Here is a 24,026-nt window from a genome sequence, read left to right on the forward strand (position 1 = left end):
GGGAATCCCAGCCCGAGCGAGCCGGGAGGTGCAGGCGCGGGCGGGCAGGAGGTGCACGCGGAGGGAGCGGAGCGCGCGGAGCCCGCGGGCGAGGAGGAGGACAGCGAGGGAGGACGGTGAGGGAGGCCCCGCCCCCGCCTCCCAGAGCCTGCTCCCCGCCGCCGCCGTGCCAGCTCACTTTGCCTTTCGCCTCTGGACGGCGGCCGGCCGGACTGCGAGCGCTGGGGACTCTGGAGCCCTACCCACGGCGCCTCGGCTACCGCGCGCCCTCCGGGAGACCGGCGCCACCTGGATCTGCGGCCACCCACCCGGACTCCGAAGGGCGAACCCGGGAGCGAGGGGCGGCGGCGCTGACACCGCGGGGGACGCAGGCGGCGCGGGGCGCGAGCCCCGGGGGAGCGCGGGCCCCGACGGCGCGGCCACCCTGTGCGCTAGGCAGGCAGGCCCCCGGGGCGGCCAGCCATGACCTTCGGGCGCGGCGGGGCGGCCTCGGTGGTGCTGAACGTGGGCGGCGCCCGGTACTCGCTGTCCCGAGAGCTTCTCAAGGACTTCCCGCTGCGCCGCGTGAGCCGGCTGCACGGCTGCCGCTCGGAGCGCGACGTGCTCGAGGTGTGCGACGACTACGACCGGGAGCGCAACGAGTACTTCTTCGACCGGCACTCAGAGGCCTTCGGCTTCATCCTGCTGTACGTGCGCGGCCACGGGAAGCTGCGCTTCGCGCCGCGGATGTGCGAGCTCTCCTTCTACAACGAGATGATCTACTGGGGCTTGGAGGGCGCGCACCTGGAGTACTGCTGCCAGCGCCGCCTAGACGACCGTATGTCCGACACTCACACCTTCCACGCAGCAGAGGAGCTGGGCCGCGAGCAGGCTCGCCCCGCCGGGTCCGAGGCGGCTCCCTCCCGGCGCTGGCTGGAGCGCATGCGGCGGACCTTCGAAGAGCCCACGTCGTCGCTGGCCGCGCAGATTCTGGCCAGCGTGTCCGTGGTGTTCGTGATCGTGTCCATGGTGGTGCTGTGCGCCAGCACGCTACCCGACTGGCGCACGGCGACCGCCGACAACCGCAGCCTGGATGACCGGAGCAGGTACTCCGCCGGCCCTGGGAGGGAGCCCTCCGGGTAGGACGCACTGCTTCTCTGCCCGTCCAGTCCGTCCCGTCCCGTCTATCCGTGCAGTCCGTCCGTCCAGTCTCCGTCCTGTCTGCTTGGCGCTCCAGCCAAGCCCTTTCCTGCCCCAAGAGGCCCATGGCGCTCCAACCTAGGGGAGTGTGGGTCCCCAACCCCGCCCCTTTGCTCCAGGCACAGCTAGCTGGTGTGCTTGGGCCTCACCTTTTAGGGTAACCCCTCCCCCCCCACGCTTTGTAGTTTAGTTCAGACCAAATAGCAAACTGCTAATTAGATTTTCCCCCAAACTTCTATTGCTAATATACAATAATTTGCACGATAATTCAATTTGAGCTAAGAGCTCTTTGAAGTATGTGCCAATACTGGTGGTGTTGGCGAAGATGAAGTCTCATTCCGGTGAAATGTGGTCGGCTGCTGCCCACACCTTCTGCACACCCTGCCCCTGGCATAATGTGTGCTGAGATGGGATTGCCGTATTATAAAAAGGAGGCTAATTTAGTGATAGACTCTGATAATGGATGTCTGTGTCCTTTTCTTCTCTCCTTTGCAACCAATATGGACCTAAGCAAATTCCTGTCCTCTGTGTGGTAAAGGTTTACAGGGTCATTCAGAGGGTCTTCAGTGTGGGGGGAGAAAACAAATACAACTATTACCGTGTGTGTGTGTGTGTGTGTGTGTGTGTGTGTGTGAACAATTGGAACTTCCCCGAACCCAGAAACAGGATTCAGTAGTTGAAGTGTCTCTCTCCCTCCTCCCCCCCCAAAACCCCACCTTTCACTAGGATGGAAGGGAAATACTTTAATCTTTCCTGAGATCATGCTTACCCCTTAGTGGTGATAACACTTCCCTGTTTTTAGAACAAGTGAGTTTATTTTGCATATTTGGTGGGAGGAATAAGCAGACTAAAGTTGGACTTTTGGAGCAGACAGCCATTTTGGGCATAAAACCCAAACTGTGTATTTTCTCTTACCCTTTGTTTGATAACTCTTCTAAGATCCCCCCCCCCCATTCATTTTCTGTTTTAACTTCTTTTTTCTCCATTCACTTTCAAGTCAAGGTTTGCCCTTGTAATCTTTTTTCTGAGGGGCCTGGATATGCTAGGAACCATGGTGGTGTTGGCACAGCAGTGCATCTCTTCCACAGAATAGTCTTGCTGTCAGGAGCAAAGATTTCTGTATGAATCTTAGGAGCAAACACAAGGGACTAGTAGCTCAGAATCCATTACCGGTATGCCATCTTGGGGTGAAATCCAAGATCTATACTTTGAAAAGAAATAAATTAGGAAACTTGTTTTGTTTTGTGTGTTCCGGTTGTGTTTTCACGTCACAGATTGGAATTACTTCCTTGGGGCTCCAGTGATACAATGAAATTAACTTCTTTCTATAAACAAAGTGACTTTTTATTTTTTATTTCTTTAAAGGGGGACATTAAAAAAAATGAGTGACCAGCATTGAGATGACTCATCAACAAATGTAGAATTCCAAGGTTAGGGGCAGATTGAGCTCATTAGCAAAGGGAAGAGGAGGTTAAGTTTTCAGGGAGTTGATTACTCCTAGGCATACGCAGGAACGGGGAACTAAGTGAGTGATAATTTTTGAGGGAAGGAGAGAGTTTGGGGAGAAATATCATTCATGTAAAGCGTTAGGACGAATACTAAATTTAGGTAGAAAGAGAAACTGAAGAAAGGAAAAAAAGGGGCGAGACAGATAAAAGAGAGAGGCTGCAAAGGAAGTGAAGAAGATAGGGCAAGGCTTAATCTGAGTACACGCATCTTAAGTATGAATATAATTATCCAAGTCATACTGTTTCCTAGATACTCACATTTCAGGCAAATGAATTTTTTTTCTTAATGGCCCAGTTTTAAGCTTCTCCCCACCAGCGGGTATATGAAAGCCAGGATCTGTGATCCCAGATAAACTGGAGGATGGCTGAATAATCGGGATGCCGTTGCACTTTGCACAGGAAGCCTTCACTGGCCTGTGTCATCAGAGGGGCCTCCACTGGCATTTAATAGCCTCTCGGTCCCTGCCAGCTTGTGGCAGCTAAAATGAATCCGCATCCTTCTGATCATTTGACTAGGGATGCACTAAATAAACCCAGAGTCTAGGCAAGTGTCCCACTGCGTACTTGTATCCGCAGCCCCACAACTCCCCAGTCTGATTCATCCCATTGCAGTTTGCATCTTTTTTTTTGAGTGTCCACTTGTTCCAGCTGCTGCTGCTGTTCCAAACACTGTAACTCTTTTCTTGTAAAGAAAAAGTTGATGTAGGATGCAGAGGCACACTGGGCCTTCAAGAGTTGAATTATTCCGAGAAAGCCTTCAAGGTCACGGAGGATGGGAACAAGGCATCCTCCGAAGGCTGTGCACTGTCCAACACTGGTGGGGGGGGGGGGCATCGCTTACATAAAGTGGTTTATGCAACCTGCACAATCCTGTGTCTTGCTTGAGAACAAAAAATCGGAGAGTTTTCCAGTTAAGGGAACAGCGTGGGCATAGGCATGAAACTTGTATGTTACGTTTAGGGAGTGGGAATCTGGTGGCAGAGAGGTGGGCTAAGAGCACAGACTGAGTGAGTAAGAGAACAATTCGATTTTGCTCCCGTGGGCTACCTATTGGCTGCACTGTATCATTTGTGCTGAGAAACTTAGGCATAGAAAGTAGAGAATGTGTTGAGTATGTACTGTGATGGGAGAGGGAGGGCACTGGACACAGGAGAAATGGCTGGACATGGAGGCACACGCTGTCCTTCTATCTCTCATGGTCAGTGCAGGAGGTAGTGTGTCCGTCTCTCTCTCTCTCTCTTCTCTCTCTCTCTCTCTCTCTCTCTCTCTCTCTCTCTCTCTCTCTCTCTCTCTCACACACACACACACACACACACACACACACACACTCAGGGCCAGGGGACAGTAGCTCAGTACTAAAGCACTTGTGCAAAAGCAAGCCAGACCCTGCAAAAACAAGAGTTGGAAGAAGTCTTTGTGCAAGGGCTGTGAGCTTGTATTACTTTGTCTCGTGAGAGTAGATGCTAAGTAACAACTGTGGTCCATCCTAGGGATAATGGAAATTCCTCCAGAGCATTATAAGATAGAAGATGTAGGGCTACTCCCAGGAGCTCTGCCTGCAGGCTCCACGTGCCAGCTCACTTGTTCCCAAGACACCTGTGTGGAGCCCATCACTGTGCCTTCCTAAGCTAATGAAATACACCATTCAAGCCCAGCTCAGCTTCTGTTTGAAGCCTTTATGGGCTGCCCCAGTAAATGAGATGTTTCCTCCCAAATTTGAGAGATCATTGGTTTGTACTATTTATACTTGTCATGGGTGTCCTAAATGGCATTTTCTCCTAAACACACTGTAACTCCTGCGATAGATTTGATAAAAAGCTCTTGAAGGCAGGTAAACTCATTTATACCCCTGCCCCATTTTGTTTTGGAGTCAGTCTCCCCCCCCCCCCCCCTTTCCTGAGATAGAATTTCTCTGTGTAGCCCTGGCTGTCCTGAAACTCGCCCTGTAGAACAGGCTGGCCTCAAACTTGGGAGTCTGCCTGCTTTTGCCTTCCAAGTGCTGGGATTAAAGGCATACACCACCACTACCCAGCCTTAACCTGACAGTTTTCCTGCCTCAGCCTCCTTAGCACTGGCATTACAGCTGGAACCACCATGCCAACTCGAAACATACTTTCTTTTTTTGGTGGGGGAGTGGGGGAGAGAGTGCGTAGAGACTGGGTCTCATGGCCCAGGGTGGCTTGAGATTAAGTAAGTATCTGAGTGATTTATTCATTCTCCTACTTACCTTTACCTCTTATGTGCTGAGATTACAAGCTTGTACTACCATGCCTGGTGTGGGAGGTGGAATGTGCACACACAGATAATTGTGTGTGTGCATGCATGTGTGTGCATGTAGAGACCAAAAATTGAAGTCAAGTACCTTTTTAAAAAAAAAAAAAAGACTTATTTATTTACTATTTATACAGTACTCTGCCTGCATATATTCCTTACACCAGAAGAGGGCGCCAGATCTCATCATAGATGGTTGTGACCCACCATATAGTCGCTGGGAATTGAACTCAGGACCTTTGGAAGAACAGCTAGTGTTCTTAACCTCTGAGTCATCGCTCCAGCCCAAAGTTAGCTACCTTTTTATGTCACTGTCTATCCTATTTTTTTGAGACAGGGCCTCTCACTGAAACAAGGGCCAGTGGCTTCCATTAGGCTAGCTGACTGGCCAGTAATCTTTTCTGGACTCGCTTTGTAGACCAGGCTGGCCTCAAACTCAGAGATCCGCCTGTCTCTGCCTCTCAAGTGCTGGGATTAAAGGCGTGCGCCACCACCGCCCAGCAGGTTTTTGGTTTTGTTGTTTATTTTACATATACTTTGCCCTCATGTCTTCACCACATGCGTGTCTGGAGCCCGTGGGAGTCAGAGGAGGACATGGATTCCCTAGAACTGAAGCAGTAGATGGTTTTGAGCTACCAGGTGGGTGCTGGGAATTGAACTCATGCTCTTTAAGAAGTGCTCTTAACCACTGAGCCACCTCTGCAGCCCTTGGAGGGTTTTAAAGGAAATCTATATGTTCTGATGTGCTTGATTTACTTTACCATACATATACTAAATCTCCCCCTCTCCTGCCCAGGGACCTCCTGCAAACACCTGCTAGGCTTTGTCCCCAGCCCTTTGGGGATCAATAACAGGATACTAGAAGCCATGTCAGGCAAAAGAGTGGGCCTTTGGCCGAGGGGCATAGTTGTGGAGAAGGGAAGAGAGTAGCCCAGCTAGTGATGGGTTTCAGGACATCTCCTGTGACAGGTGCAGTAGCTTTCCATCGTGGACAAAATACCTGAGAGGAACACCTTGAAAGGAAAGATGGCTTGTCTTGGTTGATGGCGTCTAGGATTCAGCCCATGCTCTTTTGGTCCTGTCATCTTGGGCCTACAGTAGTGCAGCACACCGTGGCTGGAAGTAAGGCATGAGTCAGTGCTTGCCTCATGTCCAGGAAGCAGAGGGAGAAGGAAGAGGCCAGGGTCCCAATATCCCCCAATATCCTAATTATCCCAGTGGCCTAACTCCTTTCTCGTAGCCCCACCCCCAACCCCCAGCAGTTACCGAGCAGGTCATAGGCTGCGAGCTAGTTCTTCAGTACCTCAGGGACCTTCATTATGCAATGGTGCCCTGGACTAGGAAGGTGTGAGGTGTGACCCGGTGAAGTTGCCCTCGGGCCTACAGGCATTGCACGTCTCTGGCTTGAGGCGCTCGACCATGTTAGCCCATTCCTGAACACTGAATAGAGGTCTCTTCCATGAGGTGTGCTTCCTGTTTGGGGACATTGTGAGGAGGACTCCCCAGAGGGTTGATGAGAAGCGAATCAGAGAGCATTTTTCCATACTGCATGACTGACTGAAGTTACGAGGACTGTGACGTCATCTTGGTAAAGATCTAAAATGAATGCACTCGCGGGCTCCTGGGTAAACACACGTATTAACCAATCAGTCTTTGGGTGAGCATGTTTCTTAACGCTTTACCTGATTGACGAGGCAGTTTTGCCTTCTAGCTGTAGTCTCATTCTGACACCACCTAGACACAAAAGCAGGGAAGACTGCAAACTACAGATCACCCTGCGCTATCTAGTGGGGCCCTATGTCCAAAAAAGGGGCTGGAGAGATGGCTCGATGGTTAATAGCACTTGCTCCTCTTGACGAGGATCTGGGTTCCGTTCCCAGCACCCACACGGTGGCTCACAAACACCTGAAACTCCAGTTTCAGGGGAATCTAATGCCCTCTCTTGGCTTCTGAGGGTACTGCATGCACATGGAGCCCTGGCATGCATGTAGGAAGACCCAGGCCTTTAATCCCAGCACTTCTGTAGGTAGAGGCAGGGGGATCACTGTGAGTTCAAGGCCAGCCTGGTCTACAAGGTGAGTCCAGGACAGCCAAGGCAACACAGAGAAACCCTGTCTCAAAAAATAAGAAAAAAAAAAATGAAATGAAAAAATGACTAAACACAGGTGTCTGTTTTATAAAAATGTAGTCTTTCTTTGCTAGCTGCTGTGACTTCTGGCAGGCCCGTCGGGTATAAATTGTCTGATCTTTTTACCTGTGGACTCGTGGCTACTCGCTCCATCGGTCTCAGTAGGAGTGTTGAGTCGGCATGCAAAGCCTTATGATAATTTTGATCTGTTCTTTAGCAATTCTTTGTTACAGGGATTCGTGCAAGGATTTTGATCTTTAATTTGTATTACTTTGTTGTGGTGGGAAGAATTTGAGGAGATTGTGAAATGTTTAACTTTCTTGTGTTATTTTAAGCCCCTGTCATAAGAAAATTTAAATAATCAAAACGGAGTGCCAAGGTGATGGAAATTTAAAAATCAATTGTGTTATTTCCGTTGCCTTTGTGTTCAATATTACATAAGCCCAGTAGGCTTTGGAGTGTGTTAAACGTAAGAGCAGTGTTTGAAATTGCAGGCGAAAGGTCTACGGGCTTTTACTTGGCAGATAAGGTGGCTATTTGTAGAAGCTGGTAATTAATAGATCTCTGATAAGATTGGGTGGACCTTGGGACCTCAGTTAAACCCAGTTCTTTCACACTGGACTTTTAAGTCTGGATAGGTGTTTTGTTTTGTTTTTGTTTTTATGTTTGCTGTCAGCTTACAGCTCTGTAGAAGGTTTATTTTGTCAGTGCCTTTTTAAAAAAAATAACATTTTTTCCTCATTTTGGTAAGCAAGTCATTTTAAACGCTCTTTTTATTTATCTGTTTTTAATGGAAACTGCACCCACTGGGAGGAGTAGCATGCCCCACTCTCCTCAGGTCCCATGCAGCTTCTGGGTTCTCTGTCTGGCCGCAGATGTGCTGTACAGCTGAGATGACCATGAACTCTTGATCCTTTTGTTTGACTTCTAGTATCCCAGCATTTTTTCAGGAATGTTCATGCACTATAAATATAGACATGCACATATATGTGTGAACACATGCATAGACAAAATTGTGTATTATATAGATGTTAAAAATACATATAACCGGGGTTATTTTGTAATTTTGTTCAGTAGTTTACCTTGACAAAGTGTTTAAACTGTTTGTATGTTTGTGTGTGGGTGTGGGTGTCCAGGTGTGTGTGTCTGTGTGTAGGGTCTGTGGGTGCCCAGGTGTGTGTGTCTGTGTGTGTCTCTGGGTGTCCAGGTGTCTGTATGTGTATGTGTCTCTGGCTGTCCGGGTGTCTGTATCTGGGTGTAGGTATGGGTAAAGGCTTACATCCACAGAGGCCGGAAGCATCAGATCCCCTAGAACTGGAGTAACAGGAGCTTGTGAGCTGCCTGATGTCGCTGCAGGGAATCAAACCCGCGTCCTCTGTGAAAGCAGCGCACACCCTTAGCCTGGGGCTCCTGTTCTCGCTAATATCGGCATAGTAAGGATCCCAGTGCATGCTTAGACCAGGACTCACCTAGAGAGCATATGTCTGAGACTGCTTCATCAAGATGGTTTCAGTCAAGTGGAATGGAAAACGGCCTCTGTTTCTCCTCTCAGCAGCCACTGCCTGGGGTTCTCCCTGCTACACACTTCTCATAGGACCCTAACGTGGGAGGCAGATGTCATGGAAGAGAGTTGTATTCCCTGCTCAGTAAGAGTGGTCGAGCCAGAGGGACCTCGATGCCTGTGGCCTGAGGACAGCTTTCAGTAATAGTAATAGCTATAAGTGTGTGTGTGTGTGTGTGTGTGTGTGTGTGTGTGTGGTGTGTGCTTTCTCGCCAAAGCCTTAAGTAGATTTTAAATTTTCTTGGCTTTATTTTTCCTGGTCTTAGGTCATGTCTTATTGTCTGTCTGTCTGTCTCTCTCTCTCTCTCTCATGCACACACACAAATGGATGACTGAATGATTATATTCTACTGTGAGAATTGAACCCATTCATAGGCAAGTGACAGTCCACATGATTTTTAGGATTTAGTTATTTGTTATTATGTATACAGTGTTCTATATTCATGTACACCTGCGGGCCAGATTAGGGCATCAGATCTTATTATAGATGGTTGTGAGCCACCATGTGGTGGCTGGGAATTGAACTCAGGCCCTCTGGAAGAGCAGTCACTGCTCTTACCCTCCGAGCCATCTCTCCAGCTCCCACTGATTGGATTTTTAAATAGGAAAAAAAAAAAAAAACCCCACAAAAAGCTAGGTCTGTTAGTATATAAACTTGTAAGGTCCGGGCAGGTCCGTTGCCTCAAATAAAAACCCGAAACAATTTTTTAAATGGGCCAAAATGAGACCTTGAAGTATGGCATTCATATTTCAGTATCTGTGTATTAGGGCTTATTGAAAAGCAGCTATGGCAGTTCTCTTACATGGTGTCTGGCAGGTTGAACAGTTGTGTTGTAGTAAGTATGGCCTTCTGCAGGCCATAATGGTGCATGCCTTTAATCCCAGCATGTGGAAGACAAAGGCAGGAGGATCAGGAGGATCAGGAATTCAGATTTGAGGCCAACCTGGTGTACACGAGACTCTGTCTTAAGAAGCAACCCCCAAAAGACAGTGTGCCCCCTCAAAGCCTGGCTGATGGCAGAGGAAGCTTGCCAACCCTTGACCTTCGGGATTGATGGCCTCACTCGGATCTGAGTTCACATGTTTTGGCCATTTCAGGGTGCCTGAACCCATGGGCTTGCCCAGGAGAGGCCCGAGTCCCATCTTGGAGTTGTAAGTCTTTTAAAAACTTTTTGTCTTACCAAGTCTCCTCAGCTGCTCTTGCACTCACTCTGTTGCCACTTGGGATGCTCAGCTGGGGTAACAGGCTTGTACCCCCAGGCCTAAGCCAAGCTTTAACGCTATTATTCCTCTATGTCCAGTGGGGAGTTGTCAGGCTCTTTGCATTTCTGAGCCTGGTCTTCCTCCTTGTAGAGATCAGCACAGTGGTTGCACTACCTTTTTGGGTGCTGGAGAGAATGTTACTGACGGTTGGTTCTAGGGAGTCTGATGTTAGATGCTCCCCTTGGATCCTGCTGAAGAATCTCAACCCACAAATCCTTCTGCCCTCCCCTCCCGAACTTATTATCCAATCAGAGCTGGGAGGACTGAGAACTTCTGTTTACTTGGTAGGGGAAATCAAGTTTTCATAAGCTAACAACTTTCTTATTAATTAAGGGTTTCCTGGTTCACATTTATTCATTCATTCATTCATTCATTTGTTTGTTTTTCTCAAGACAGGCTCTCACTATATAGCCCTGGCCATCCTGGAACTCACAATGTAGACCAGGCTGGCCTCAGCCTCACAGAGATCCACTTGCCTCAGCCTCCAGAGTGCTGAGATTAAAGGTGTGCACCACCACACTTGATCTAACTCACAGTTAACTATTTATTTATTTATTTTTAACTCATTTTTGTTTTATTTTATTTTTTTATTTTTTTGTCATTTTTATTTTATGTTCGCTGGTATTTTGCCTGCATATATGTCTGTGTGAGAGTGTTAGAAGCCCTGGAGCTTGAGTTATAGACAGGTGTGAGTTGTCATGTGTGTGCTGGGAATTCAAACGTGAACCTCTGAAGAGCAGCCTGTGTTCTTTTTTGTTCTGTTTTCTACACAGTGAGACAGGGTTTCTCTGTGTAGCTTTGGCTGTCTTGTCGCTTTACAAAGACCAGGATGGCCTCGAACTCACAGAGATCCACCTTCTCTGCCTCCAGAGTGCTGGGATTACAGGCGTGTGCTACCATGCCTGGCCTTAGCCAATGCTCAAAACCACCGAGCCATCTCTCCAGCCCATTAACTATTTATTAATTTGGTGGCAGCATCAGGGTTTCCCAGAGCCCTGTGCATGCAGGGAAAGAGTTCCACCACTGAGCTCATGTCAGTCTATTTTATTTTTTGAGACAGGGTCTCACCATGCAGTCCTGCCTGTCCTGCAACTTGCTATGTAGAGCAGACTGAACTTGAACTCGCAGAGATCCTCTTGTCTCTGCCTCTCCGTTGCTGTGATTAAAGATGTGTGCAGCTATGCTCAGCTTCATACCAGTCTCTATTGTTTCGGCTTTCAGACAAGGTTTTTCTTAGTTGCCTAGGCTGGCATAGAAGTTTCTATGTAGTGCAGGCAGGCACAAGCTTATAACCCTCCTGCTTCAGGCCTCTGCACCATGGTCAGCTCATTTATAGTTAACTACCCTGTCTCTTACACACACACACACACACACACACACACACACACACACACACACACACCTCTCTCACACACATTCACTTTCAATTACTTTTTATTTAAATATTGAGAATTTTATACGCATACACAAGACATTTGACCATATTCATCCTCTCCCCTTATTTATAGCATTTCTCTGTCTAGCTATTCATGCTTGGTTTCCACCTCAGTCACCCCGGAGGCTCCCTAAGTGTGGGGTGCAGTAGGTGCGGTTAGGAACTGTCTGTTGCTGGGAGGCTGCAGCCTTAGATCAGCAGTCATGTTCAGTGTACTGGTAAATGCCTGTGGTGAGCGGGGAGGGGATGGGCCACCGAACCTGGATTCCTGAGCTAAATCAGAGCCAGACACCCTTCAGCATATCAGGAGTTTATGGTTTTGTATGAGTATTAAGTACGTTGAAGAAACAGGAAATGGAAGCTACTGTGGTGATCCACTCTACAATGTTAGCACTCAGGAGGCCAAGGCAGGAAGATCACGAGTTTGAGGCCAGCTTGGATAAATAGCAAGACTCCTTTCCAGAAAACACCGAAAGGGGCGTTGGTCCATATGTATCAGTACCTACCCAGCTGCCCTTGTGGCATAGGGCGGTCCAGCCTTGGTCCTCAGCATCTTTTCAGGAGGTAGAAGAGCTGAAGGGTCAGTGATAAGATGGTGCCGCTATGGGCAGGGACACTGGAGGGGGCAGAGCTGGGACTGCAGAGGGGCATCGGCATCAACCAGGATTTTCCAGTGCCAGGCACACAGACACTGTGAAGGTGGCGGCATTACCAACCACGCTGTGCCAGGTGTTGTATTCTGTACCACCGTGGACTCGGTGACACCAGCCCTGGTGTGTGCTTTTCAATAGTCTGTGTGAAGATATGGAAGATTGAAGAAAGCATTTCTGTGTGGTGATGTGACTGTCTCAAAGGAGAGTACTTTGCAGGTGGCTGGGGTTGGGTCCTGAACTAACACCCCCCACCCAACACAACACTACTGATAATCTAATATTCCACATTTACTTAGAGTGGAAGGCAGAGCAAATTAAGTTCTCTGAAATGCATCAGGTAAGTCGGCTTAAGGAGGGCAGTGGACAGCATTTGCTGCTATTGATAAAATTCAACCGTGAAGGCAAAAATGAATAACTCTACAGACGTCCTGGCCACGGTGATATGAGCCTGTGGTGCCAGCACTCAGGAGGCTGAGGGGTTGAGAATTTGAGGTCAGCCTAGGCTACCCAGTGAGTTCCAGGCCAGCCTCAGTTATAGCACCAAAGACCTTCATACAGTCCTGTCTATGTTTTATAATCTGCATCACTTAGCACATTGGTATATCCTAAGGGACCAATCCCAGATGTCACAAAATTGTGCTGCAAACGAACTCATTAGGAGTATCAAAGATACCAGTGCACTCAACATCTCAGACAGTTCAGAGGCAGGTGCTCTCCCAGAGGCTACCTTACCTCTGAAAAGCTGTCACCTTCTGAGTTTTGGTATAGTGTCAAAGGAAAATTCCTAAAGTTATATAAAGGCTAGGAGAATTTCTTTTCCTTGAATTCTTTTTTATTAAAGATTTTTTTTTTAACGAGCGTGGTAGCACACACCTTTAATCCCAGCACTCTGGGAGGCAAAGGCACTCTACAAAACAAGTCTAGACAGCCAGGGCTACATGGAGAAACCCTGTCTTGAAAAACAACAACAACGACAACAAAAACAAACAAACAAACAAGCCAAAAGATAACCAGGCATGGTGGTACCCACCTGTAATCCCAGCATCCAGGGAGGCAGAGGCAGGTGGATCTCTGAGTTTTAGGCCTCTCCATGGGCACATGTACTCATGTGCACACAAATACACAAATAGTTAAAAATAAAAAAAAATTAAATGATAGGCATTTGTGTGTGTGTGTCTCTGGGTAGATGCATGTGAGTGAGGGTGCCTGTGGGGGCCAGAGGAGGGTGTCAGATGTCCTCAGTTTTAGTATGGACATCCAAGCTCACCTTCTGGAAGCTATGAGAGGTTCTTGCTCTTGTCCTTTTCCAGTTGCTTTTTCTAACAAGTGCTCTGTTCATCCTTCCCAAGTTACAAATATTTCTTTGTGATACTGGAGAGATGGCTCAGAAGGTAAGAGCACTTGCTGCTATTGCAGAGGACCCGGGTTCGGTTCCCAGCACCACCCACATGGAGGCTCACAACCATCTGTAATTCCGTTTCTAGGAGTTCTGATGCCCTCTTCTGACTTCCGCAGGAACCAGGGATGCACATGGTATGCACACATGCATGCAGGCAAAACAACTCATGCACATAAAATAATATAAATAAATCTTACAGAAAAATAAAAAATAAAAACTTTATTTGTGCTGGATGTATTGACCCACTCCTTTAATCTTGGCACTCAGGAGGCAGAGGCAGGTGGATCTCTGTGAATTCCAGGCCAGCCAGGACCATATACAGTGAGACCTTGTCTCAGAGTGTCTGTCTGTCTGTCTGTCTGTCTGTCTCTCTCTCTCTCTCTCTGAGTGTGTGTGTGTAAGTTAGAGATCAATAATTATCTGCCTGTCTGCCTGCGTGCCTGCCTATCTATCTATCTATCTATCTATCTATCTATCTATCTATCTATCTATCTGTCTATGTATCTATCTGTCTTGAGACAGAGTTTCTTACTAACCCTGGAACATACTAATTGGCTAGACTGGCTAGCCAGCAAACCCAGGATTCTCTTGTCTCTGCTTCCCAGAATGGACAACTCCTCGCCTGGCTTTTTATGTGGGTGTTGCAGATCCAAACTTGGTTCCTCGTCCTTGGGTAGGAAGTGCTTTCCCCACCAAACCTTTCTCCCAGTGGTCTGGAGCCTGGAACTTGGGGTGTAGGCAGGCTGGCCTTGAAGTCCTAGTGATCCTCCTCCCTCTGCCTCCCGAGTGCTGAGTGCCGAGGGTACAGACATGTCTCCATGTCGACTTCAAGCTGGCACCTCTAAGCAGAAAAGCACAGCATGTGGCTGTCACTGTAAGTTTTGGTTTACATAGTTTTTTATGAAGTGCATCCTACAAAGTGAGAAACGAAAGGTCCTAGTGATCTGCAGCAAATCCTCCTGCAAGTTAGACGATGGCCAGTTCTTTGATTTCAACACAACTGAAGAATGAAATTGATTTGACAGAAGATATCACTAGAGTCCATTGTTTTCCTTTTAAAGGTTTTTAATGTAGGGTGGGGCAAATGCTGAGAGCATTTGCCTGACTTCTGGGAGGCCCTGGCTTGATTCTCAGAACTGTAAAACCTGTCCTAAAGTACAAATAATAATTGCATTTATAGGGTACGGTTGACCTTGTATGTGCTCACATGATGGAATCTGTTTGGTTTTGAGGCAGGATCTCCCTGTGTACTCCTGGCTGGCCTGGAGCTCATTGTGTAGACCAGGCTGCCCTCCAACCTGCAGAGATCCACCTGTCCTTTCCTCTGAAGTGCTGGAGATCCAGGCTACACCACCACGCCCAGGCTACATAGTGGGACCATTAAAAATCAGGCTAACACACCTGTCACCTCATGTACTTGTCATTTCTTTGTGGTGAGAACTCGGATGCTCAGTTTAATCTCTGTCCACTAATAAGCAATCCTTTTTAAGTTTTTGAGGTTAGGTTTTAATGCATTTCACCATGGCCTTGAACTTGCTATGTAGCTTGTGATTTCCTTGAACTCCTGAACCGCCTGGTGTAATCTCAAGAGTTCCTGGTTTATTTGGTGCTGGGGATGAAAGCCCAGCTTCGTGAATGCAAGGCGAGCACTGTCGGTTGAGCTGCACCCCAGACCTTCATCAGTTCAGATACGGATGTTTTGTGTTTACACTATGTCATAATTTATGTACTTTGCAACTATTTTAATGGGGGGAAAAAGTGTCAGGTTGGGGAGGTGGCTCAGTCCATAAGAGCATTTGCCATGTACACACGAGGGCCTGAGTTCAGATCTCCACCACCCAGGTCAAACCAGGCGTGGTTGTGAACATCAGGAACTCCGGTCTGCTGAGATGTCGGGAGAGTCTCTGGCTGGCTGGTTAGCCAACCTAGCTACTCCTCCATCCCCCACCCTTGCCTCCCCCTCCCCACCCTGAGACAGGGTTTCTCTGTGTAGCCTTGGCTGTCCTGCACTCACTTTGTAGACCAGGCTGGCCTCGAACTCACAGAGATGTGCTTGCCTCTGCTTCCCTGAGTGCTGGGATTACAGGCGTGTGCAACCACATACCCGGCTTTAACCAGTCTAGCTTTTTTTTTTTTTTTTTTTTTTTTTTTTTTTTTTTTTAAAGAGGCAAATTTTAGGTTTAGTGAAGGATCCTATCATTTTTAAAATTTTTATTTATTTATTTGGTTTTTCGTGCACCACCACGTCCAGCTGAAAGACCCTGTCTCAAGGGGATAAAGCAGAGAGTGGTAGAGCGGGACCTCAGCGACCTTCTCTGGCCTGTCCTCCACACGTGTACAGGGAAGAGCATTTTGCTGCCTGTTGGATCCAGTTTTCATGGGTATAGAGGGTCTGTGGCAGGCGTAGCCTTCGGTTTCCTCACCAGAAAGGCTGAGAAGCTGCTGGTGCCCCTTTTGAGAGGCGCTTGCACAGATCAGACAGCTTAGGGCCAGCTTCAGGCTTGATCCAGGCAGAAGGCGGGGCCTCTATAGCAACTCGAGACTCCTAGCTGTAGGTGCAGGGCTTGAGTGAGTTAAAACCAAGTCAAGGGTTAAGCGGCCAATAAATGAAGTTTGGCCTTTTCCCAGAATATGAAACACATAGCAACAATCAAGTAGTTAAACATAAACTGACATAAACTGACAGACATGGACAGACTGGTAAAGAGTTAAAAATTATAACGAGAAAAATGGCGCCAAAAATCAGAAGAAACACAAAAGACCGATACCAACAACACCCAGTATCAAAGAAGGGGTGCATCGACACCCACACCCCTTTACCAGGCAAAGACTTGGAACGCCGTCTTCGTCTCCTGACTGGAAAGAACATAGCCGCATCCTGCTTCCCTTTCCAGAGTCATAAAGGATCTAGACCGTGCAAGAAAAACCAAGAAAGGAAAACTTACGTCCTTACGGAGGAGCCAGCTGTTTTGGTGGCGTTCATTCATCAAACTGAGGGTATGGGCCCATCTCGCTGGGACCTCCAGATGTTACAGCCCATGAACTGCCACACTTGAGCATCAATCAATCACAGGGAGATATTGAAGGTTTGTTAGAACGCTGTATGCCAACCAAGACTGACCATGGCCAGCGTCACAGTGGACTCGGGAGCCCGACTGGGATGTTCGTTGGTCTGCTTCTAAGGCAGGCTTTTTAATACGGAGAACTGTAACCAGGTAACCAGGTGGGAAGCAAGGGGCGGGGGCAGCGATACATCATTTTGACCAGTTAAACAGAAGAAGAACCAATTTTGTTCTGAGCACAACGCATTTTAAGCTGATTGGCTGGGATTTAGGGTAGGAGAGCTCTTGGGGGCTTTCCAGCTCTCTGGGAGGAAGGAACATAGCAGCAGGTTGTGGGGTTTTTTTGTTTTTGTTTTTGTTTTTTGAGACAGGGTTTCTCTATATTGTCTTGGCTGTCCTGGACTCGCTTTGTAGACCAGGCTGGCCTCAAACTCACAGCGATCCGCCTGCCTCTGCCTCTGCCTCCCGAGTGCTGGGATTAAATGCATGTGCCACCGTGTCCGGCTCCATGTTGTGGTCTTAACTCTAATAGAACATACAATTATCTTTAACACAAGCAGAACATACATTTATCTAATCTATTGTTTTATCCTAAGCGTCAAGCATTGAACCTTCCTGGTCTCACGCACGGGAGGGCCTGAGCACTTGAACTTCATTTCATCTTATAATCAAAATGGCTTCTGATAGGCTACAGTGGGTGTTAACAGAGAAGCCACAGTTGTGTTAGGGACTAGAGTAGGTCTTAACAGAGGGGCTATAGAATTTAAGCAGTTAAGCAGGTTACAACAACATAGTTTTTCTAAGTTCTTTTAAGGGTGAGCAGTTTTGAAAGCACCATCCTTTTTTAAAAAATATATTTTATTAATTTATTCATATTATATCTCAATTGTTATCCCATCCCTTGTATCCTCCCATTCCTCCCTCCTTCCCATTTTCCCCTTACTCCCCTCCCCTATGACTGTGACTGAGGGGGACTTCCTCCCCCTGTATATGCTCATAGGGTATCAAGTCTCTTCTTGGTAGCCTGTTATCCTTCCTCTGAGTGCCACCAGGCCTCCCCACCCAGGGGACATGGTCAAATATGGGGCACCAGAGTTCGTGTGAAAGTCAGACCCCACTCTCCACTCAACTGTGGAGACTGTCCTGTCCATTGGCTAGATCTGGGTAGGGGTTCGAAGTTTACTGCATGTATTGTCCTTGGCTGGTTCCATAGTTTGAACAGGACCCCTGGGCCCAGATCTGCCAATCATAATGTTCTTCTTGTAGGTTTCTAGGATCCTCTGGATCCTTCTACTTTGCTATTCTCCCATGCTTCTCTCATCTAGAGTCCCAATAGGATGTCCTCACCTCTGCCTCACTTTCCTGGTAAGTGAAGGCTTTCGTGGGACATGCCCCCTTGGGCTAGTGTCCAGATATAAGTGAGTGTATACCATTTGACTCTTTCTGCTTCTGGGTTAACTCACTCATTATGATATTTCGAGTTCAATCCATTTGTCCACAAGTTCCGGGAATTCCTTGCTTTTAATAGCTGAGTAGTATTCCATAGTGTAAATGTACCACAGTTTCTTTATCCATTCTTCTACTGAGGGACACTTAGGCTGTTTCCATGTTCTGGCTATTATGAATAAGGCTGCTATGAACATGGTTGAGCAAATGTTCTTGTTGTGGAGAGCACCATTCTTTAGCTCAGTAGGGCCCAACAAGAGCTGTGGGACAGTTTAGGGACTGTGTTGTTGTAGGTTAGTAAGTCACCATAGTGTCACAAGTGTCAGGAGATGAGGCGGCGATGGCCCATCGAGGGCATCAAGTCAGACGATGTTCACCAAGGGCATTGAGTAACCGGCTTTGCAGGTAGGGACACTGGCAAGGCAGAGGGAAGCCTGTGACACCACTGACAAGCCCAGAGGATGGACACCAGGCTTTTACTTTTCATCGGAATCTCATCCCTTGTCCATTGGCTTACAGTATGTGGCCACAGCTGTTCACCAAGGCCTGGTTGTGACATTGTATGTGACACACTGCAGTCAAACCTACAGGTCTGTTTTTTGTCATGTCGCCATACGAACACCTTTGCTCCGTGGACCTCGTGTGTGGGGGGGGGGGGTGGGGGGGGCAGGCAGAGCGAGCCAAGTAAATGTGGTAGCACTTCCCTTAACGTACCCAGCAATGGCATGAATCATCATAGGTTCCCCCCCTTCCAAATATTCTGAGGTAATGAGTGTCTTCAGGTCTTCAGTTCAGGGGAGACAGTGGGGAAGTCAGTGCCGTTGGTGAGGTGGTGGGGGAGGGGTTGGGGACACCAGCTCCTGGCCCCAGACTGTGCTCAGCTGGAGCTCCAGTTCTTTCTGCACAGTACCCTCTGTCTTTGGTTGTATAAATGATGCACGAGGGATTTTGACTCATACTACAAAAGCCAAATTAAAGACCAAATTGAACCTAATTGATAGTTATTGTTATATATGTCACTTAAGAACTAAGTTCAATGAAAAAGATTTTTTTTTCAGTCCCTAGAAAGATAGAAATTAAATTTTACTAGTTAACAGTACAATATACAATGGGTCTTTAAAACAAATCGTTCCAATTTCCCGATTAACCTGTATAACTTAGTTAAATGTTGGTAGTGAGTAATTATAGTAAATCTGAAGACTTTTTCTTAAATATGGCAGACTTTTTGTTTTGATTTTGATTTTGGGAGACAGGGCTTCTCTGTGTAACCCTGGCTGTCCTGGACTCATTTATGTAGACCAAGCTGACCTCCAACTCACAGAGATCCAGCTGCCTCTGCCTCTGAGTGCTGGGATTAAAGGCGTGCATGCCACCACGTTTGGCCAGGCTTTTTTCTTTTTTAATGAAGGATTTCTATGCTAATCAAAATGTATTTCCATTGAATAATAGTTACCAGACTTGAAACAGAACAAATAGGTTTGCGAAATAAAAAACATGCTTTACAAAGGGTATGGCAGTGCAGGTCTGTAGTCCCAGTACTCCGGAGGTGGAGACGAGAGGGTCAGGAGTTCAAGGCCATCCTCACTTATACATCCGTAGTGAGTTTGGGACCAGCTTGTGCTACTTGGGATCCTTTCTCAAAAGAAGTGGAGCAAGTCCGGGAGGGGAGGAGGAAACAAGCTTTAAAAAAAAAAGTTGGAAGCCTGGGGCGTGGGGGCGCAGAGCTTTAATCCCAGCACCCGGGAGGCGGAGGCAGGTGGATCTCTGTGAGTCTGAGGCCAGCCAGGGCCGCAAGTTGAGTCTAGGACAGCCTGGGCTTTTACACAGAGAATCTTTGGAGCATGTGATTATACACAGATTATAGAGTTGCTGTGGGGATTCGAGCATGTTGTCCTAGCTCTTCAGAGACTGAATTACCTCAGGTTCAAAGCCAGCCTGATCTACATGTTGAGTTCCAGGACAGCCAGCAATGCATCGAAAGATTCCCTGCTTCAAACGAGAGTATAGATTATAGGCTAGTGAACAGGCATGCACCGAAATCCGTCCCTTACCCACAGCATAGCATCCTTCTGATTTTGATCTTCTTATCTCTGTGCATTAAAAATAATGTTTAAGGATTGGGCAGGTGGCTCAGTGAGCAGGGCTGGGCAGTTGGCTCACTGGGCAGGGCTGGGGAGGTGGCTCAGTGGGCAGTGCTGGGCAGGTGGCTCAGTGGGCAGGGCTGGGAAGGTGGCTCAGTGGGCAGGGCTGGGCAGGTGGCTCAGTGGGCAGGGCTGGGAAGGGGGCTCAGTGGGCAGGGCTGGGGAGGTGGCTCAGTGGGCAGGCCTGGGGAGGTGGCTCAGTGGGCAGGGCTGGGGAGGGGGCTCAGTGGGCAGGGCTGGGCAGGTAGCTCAGTGGACAGGGCTGGGGAGGGGGCTCAGTGGACTGGCCTGGGGAGGTGGCTCAGTGGGCAGGGCTGGGGAGGTGGCTCAGTGGGCAGGGCTGGGCAGGTGGCTCAGTGGGCAGGGCTGGGGAGGTGGCTCAGTGGGCAGGGCTGGGGAGGTGGCTTGGTAGGCAAAGGCACTTGCTGTTGAGTTCCATCCCTGGAATGTGGAACCCATATGGTGGAAGGAGAGAACTGACTCCCACAAGTGACCTTCTGAGCTGCACACAGGTCTCAGGGCACGTGTGTGTCTTTTCATATATACAGATAAGTAAAATGTGAGAGTATATATGAGTGTGTGTGTGTGTGTGTGTGTGTGTGTGTGTGATGATACATGCCTGTAATTCCAGCACTTGGTAGGCTGAGGTAGAAGGATTGCCATCAATTCAAGTCTAGTCTGGGCTATACACATGATTGAGGCAAGCCTGGGCTACATAGTAAGATGAAAATAATACTATTACTGTGTGTATGCACACACATATGTGCTTGTCCCTATTAGCTTTTCGTTGCTATGATAAATATCTGAGGCAATCAGCTTACAGAGTCAGCGTTTGGGAGGTTTTGGGACTGTGCCTGGTTGGTCTTGTCTCCTGTGTCCGTGAGACAGTAAATTACAGTAGCAGCTCACGATGGAGTGAAATTGCTCACCCCAAAGCTCGGAGACAAAAAGGAAGAGGAAGAGATGAGTCCTGCTCCTGCTTTTCACTTCCAGGTCATGCCCTCCGGCACCTGAAGACCTCCCATTAGGCGCCACCTGGTAAAGTTCCCAATACCTCCCAATAATAGTACCAAGTGGCAGACTGCTCCTTTAATGGGGGTGTTTGGGGGACACCCACACTCAGCCTGCAGTGGTGTTTCTAGAGCTGTGAGGAATGGCATGCGAGCCCAGGCTGTTGATTCTCATAGCTGCAGTCCTTTCATTGTAACACTGTCTGTGAAAATACCTTCCATTATGGTGGCGCTGCGGTGAATAGCTTTGTTCGCATCTCAGCGCGGAGATAGGAAAATGTCTTTAATTTATCTACCTAGGGCTGACGTGTGTATGGGAGGATCTGCACATTTCTCCGGGCAGCTCTGGTGCTGGCGCACTGATTTACGCTCTCACCAGCAGGGAATAAGAGTCTCTGTGCTCAGTGTCCTGGCTGGCTCTGGTTGTCAGATACATGGTGCTGACTCGGTGTACATGAAATATCTTTTCTTTTAAGGTCACAGTCATTGAGATATCATGTATGTAATATACAGTGTTTTCATGTATACAGTCTGGTGACATCAGACAAATCCGCTTGGAGAGGGACACTGGGGAGAACCCAACTAGGATTCGTGAGATGCCTCTGTGGTCTGGGGGAGCAAATTTCCCCATCTTTACCCCGGCGGCGATCCCAGCACTCAGAGGTGAAGGCTGGAGGATAAGTTGCTAAAGGTCATCCACTAGTTACTGAGTTGAACTCCAGCCTAGGCTATGTGAAATCCTGTCTCAGAACACCAAAAACAGACTTTTTTTCCCCCTCTACCATGCCTCCAATAAAAGCAGCAAGCTCAGCCAGGACACACCTTCCCCGCTTCCCTCCCTCAAGGCGTGCAGCCTCCTGGCTCCACCCTAAGTGCTGGGATTACACATTGCAACGCCATACTGGACACTTCCTTGTTGATCGCTTACTGTGTATTAATTGTTTCATTACTTCAAGTTTCCTTTCTCTGTCCATTGCTTCTGGTCTCTAAGCTCTGCACAACGAGGTCCTAGAACAAAGACAAACTTCAGATGTTGAGTCTGTTGGTCATTTTCTATGTCCTGGCCACAGCAGAAGTCCACAGAGGCAGCAGCTGAGAGGACACCTAGTTTGAGTTTGGTCCTTGGCCCCAGAAATCCAAGTCTATACACACACATTGCTGACCACGTGGAGGGCCTTGAGTGTCTCTGAACAGTTGCACTCTTACGTTGTGGGGAGCTTCAGTGCCTCGCATTTGCCAATACCAGCTGTATTAGTTTTTGTTACTCTAAGTGGTAGTGGCTCAATCTTTTCATTTCTCTTTGTCTTTTTCTTTCTTTCTTTCTTTCTTTCTTTCTTTCTTTCTTTCTTTCTTTCTTTTTTTTTTTGAGACAGAGTCTCTCTGTGTATCCCTGGCTGTCCTGGACTCGCTTTGTAGACCAGGCTGGCCTGGAACTCACAGAGATCTGCCTGCCTCTGCCTCCCAAGAGCTGAGATTAAAGGCGTGCGCCACAACTGCCCGGCTTAATTTTAGTTTTCTTGATGATAAGAGAGCTAATCATAGCCAGGGGTGGTATCACATATCTTTGATCCCAGCACTTGGAAGACGAGTTTGAAGCCAGTCTGGTCTGCAAAGTGAGTCCAGGACAATGAAAGCTACACAGGGAAATCTTTGTCTTGGAAAATCCAAAGAAACATATTTGCTTGTCCAAATATGTACCCTGCTTTTTAACAATACATATTTATTTCTATTTTATGTGTATGGTGATTTTGGCTACATGTGTATCTCTATGTGCAGTGCTTGAAGAGGCCAGAAGAAGGCATTAGTTCTCCTAAAACTGGAGTTACAGACAGTTGTGAGCTGCCATGTGGGTGCTGGGAATTGAACCCAGGTCCTCAGGAAGAGCAGCCAATGCTCTTAACTACTGAGCCATCTCTACAGCCCCATTAAAGCTCCCCCACCTCCTGAGACAGGGTTTTTCCTTGTAGCCTAGGCTGTCCTGGAACTCACTTTGTAGACCTGGCTGGCCTTGAACTCAGAGGTCCATCCATCTGCCTCTGCCTCCCAGGTACTGGGATTAAAGGCATGTGCCACCACCACCCAGCTTTTAACCTATTTTTGAAATTGGTATATTTGTGTTTATTACTGAGTCTTAGAAGTTTTACATACATTTTGTGAGCATTCATGTGGTTGCTGGGAATTGAACTCAGGACCTTTGGAACAGCAGCCAGTGCTCTTAACCGCTAAGCCATGTCTCCAGCCCCTTCTCATACATTTTGGATGCTAACACTTTGTCAGAGGCCTTGTAAATTCTTCTCGTCTCTGTTACAGACTTATCTATAGATGTCGTGTGTGTGTGTGTGTGTGTGTGTGTGTGTGTGTGTGTGTGTGTGTGTGAGCGCACGCGCGTCTATATACAGGTGTGCGGGTATATGTGTGTGCAAGCATGTGTGGAGGTAAAAGGTCAACCATGGACACCTCCCTACAGAGCTTTCTGCCTCGCTTTGTTTTGGGGGAGGAGTTGAAACCCTCCTGCTCTTTGGAGTCTGTCCCTGGGACCTAGGGCTCATTGACAAGGCTAGGATGCTGACCACTGAGCTCCAGGGACCACCTTGGTCCCCAAGTGTCTGGCTGAGGTCAAGTTTAGGTTGTTGTGCTCATTGTGCTGCAGGGGGTTTCCTCACCGATCTCGGCCCTATGGTTTACTTGTTTTCTAAAACGTTTTTTGTTTGAGACAGAGGTTTGCTGTGTTTCCCTGGATGGCCTGTCACATAGCCTGGCTATGTAGCTCAGGCTAGCCTGAAAGCTAATACTTCTGCCTCCCATGTGATCTTAGCTTCTGATTCTTTTTTTTTTTTTTTAAGATTTATTTATATGTATGAGTGTTTTCCCTGCATGTATGTATACTGTGTACACACCTGGTGCTCATAGAGTGTGGAAGAGGGTGTCAGATCCCTGGAATTGGAGTTACAGATGGTTGGGAGACACCAC

General features: G+C 47.9%; 1 protein-coding gene across 2 annotated transcripts in view; it reads left to right on the forward strand.

Moving 5' to 3' along the window:
* The first annotated feature begins 462 nt into the window (after positions 1 to 462).
* Kcng3 (potassium voltage-gated channel modifier subfamily G member 3) overlaps positions 463 to 24,026 on the forward strand; it is a 45,880-nt gene continuing 22,316 nt past the window's right edge. The window contains exon 1 of one of the 2 annotated variants that reach the window (XM_051153196.1): positions 463 to 1,118. In XM_051153196.1, coding sequence (XP_051009153.1) covers positions 463 to 1,118 — 656 coding nt within the window. The remainder of the gene's footprint in view (positions 1,119 to 24,026) is intronic. The other variant, XM_051153204.1, reaches the window with a different exon arrangement.

The sequence above is a fragment of the Acomys russatus genome, chromosome 1 (genome assembly GCF_903995435.1).
Source record: "Acomys russatus chromosome 1, mAcoRus1.1, whole genome shotgun sequence".
NCBI lineage: Eukaryota > Metazoa > Chordata > Mammalia > Rodentia > Muridae > Acomys > Acomys russatus.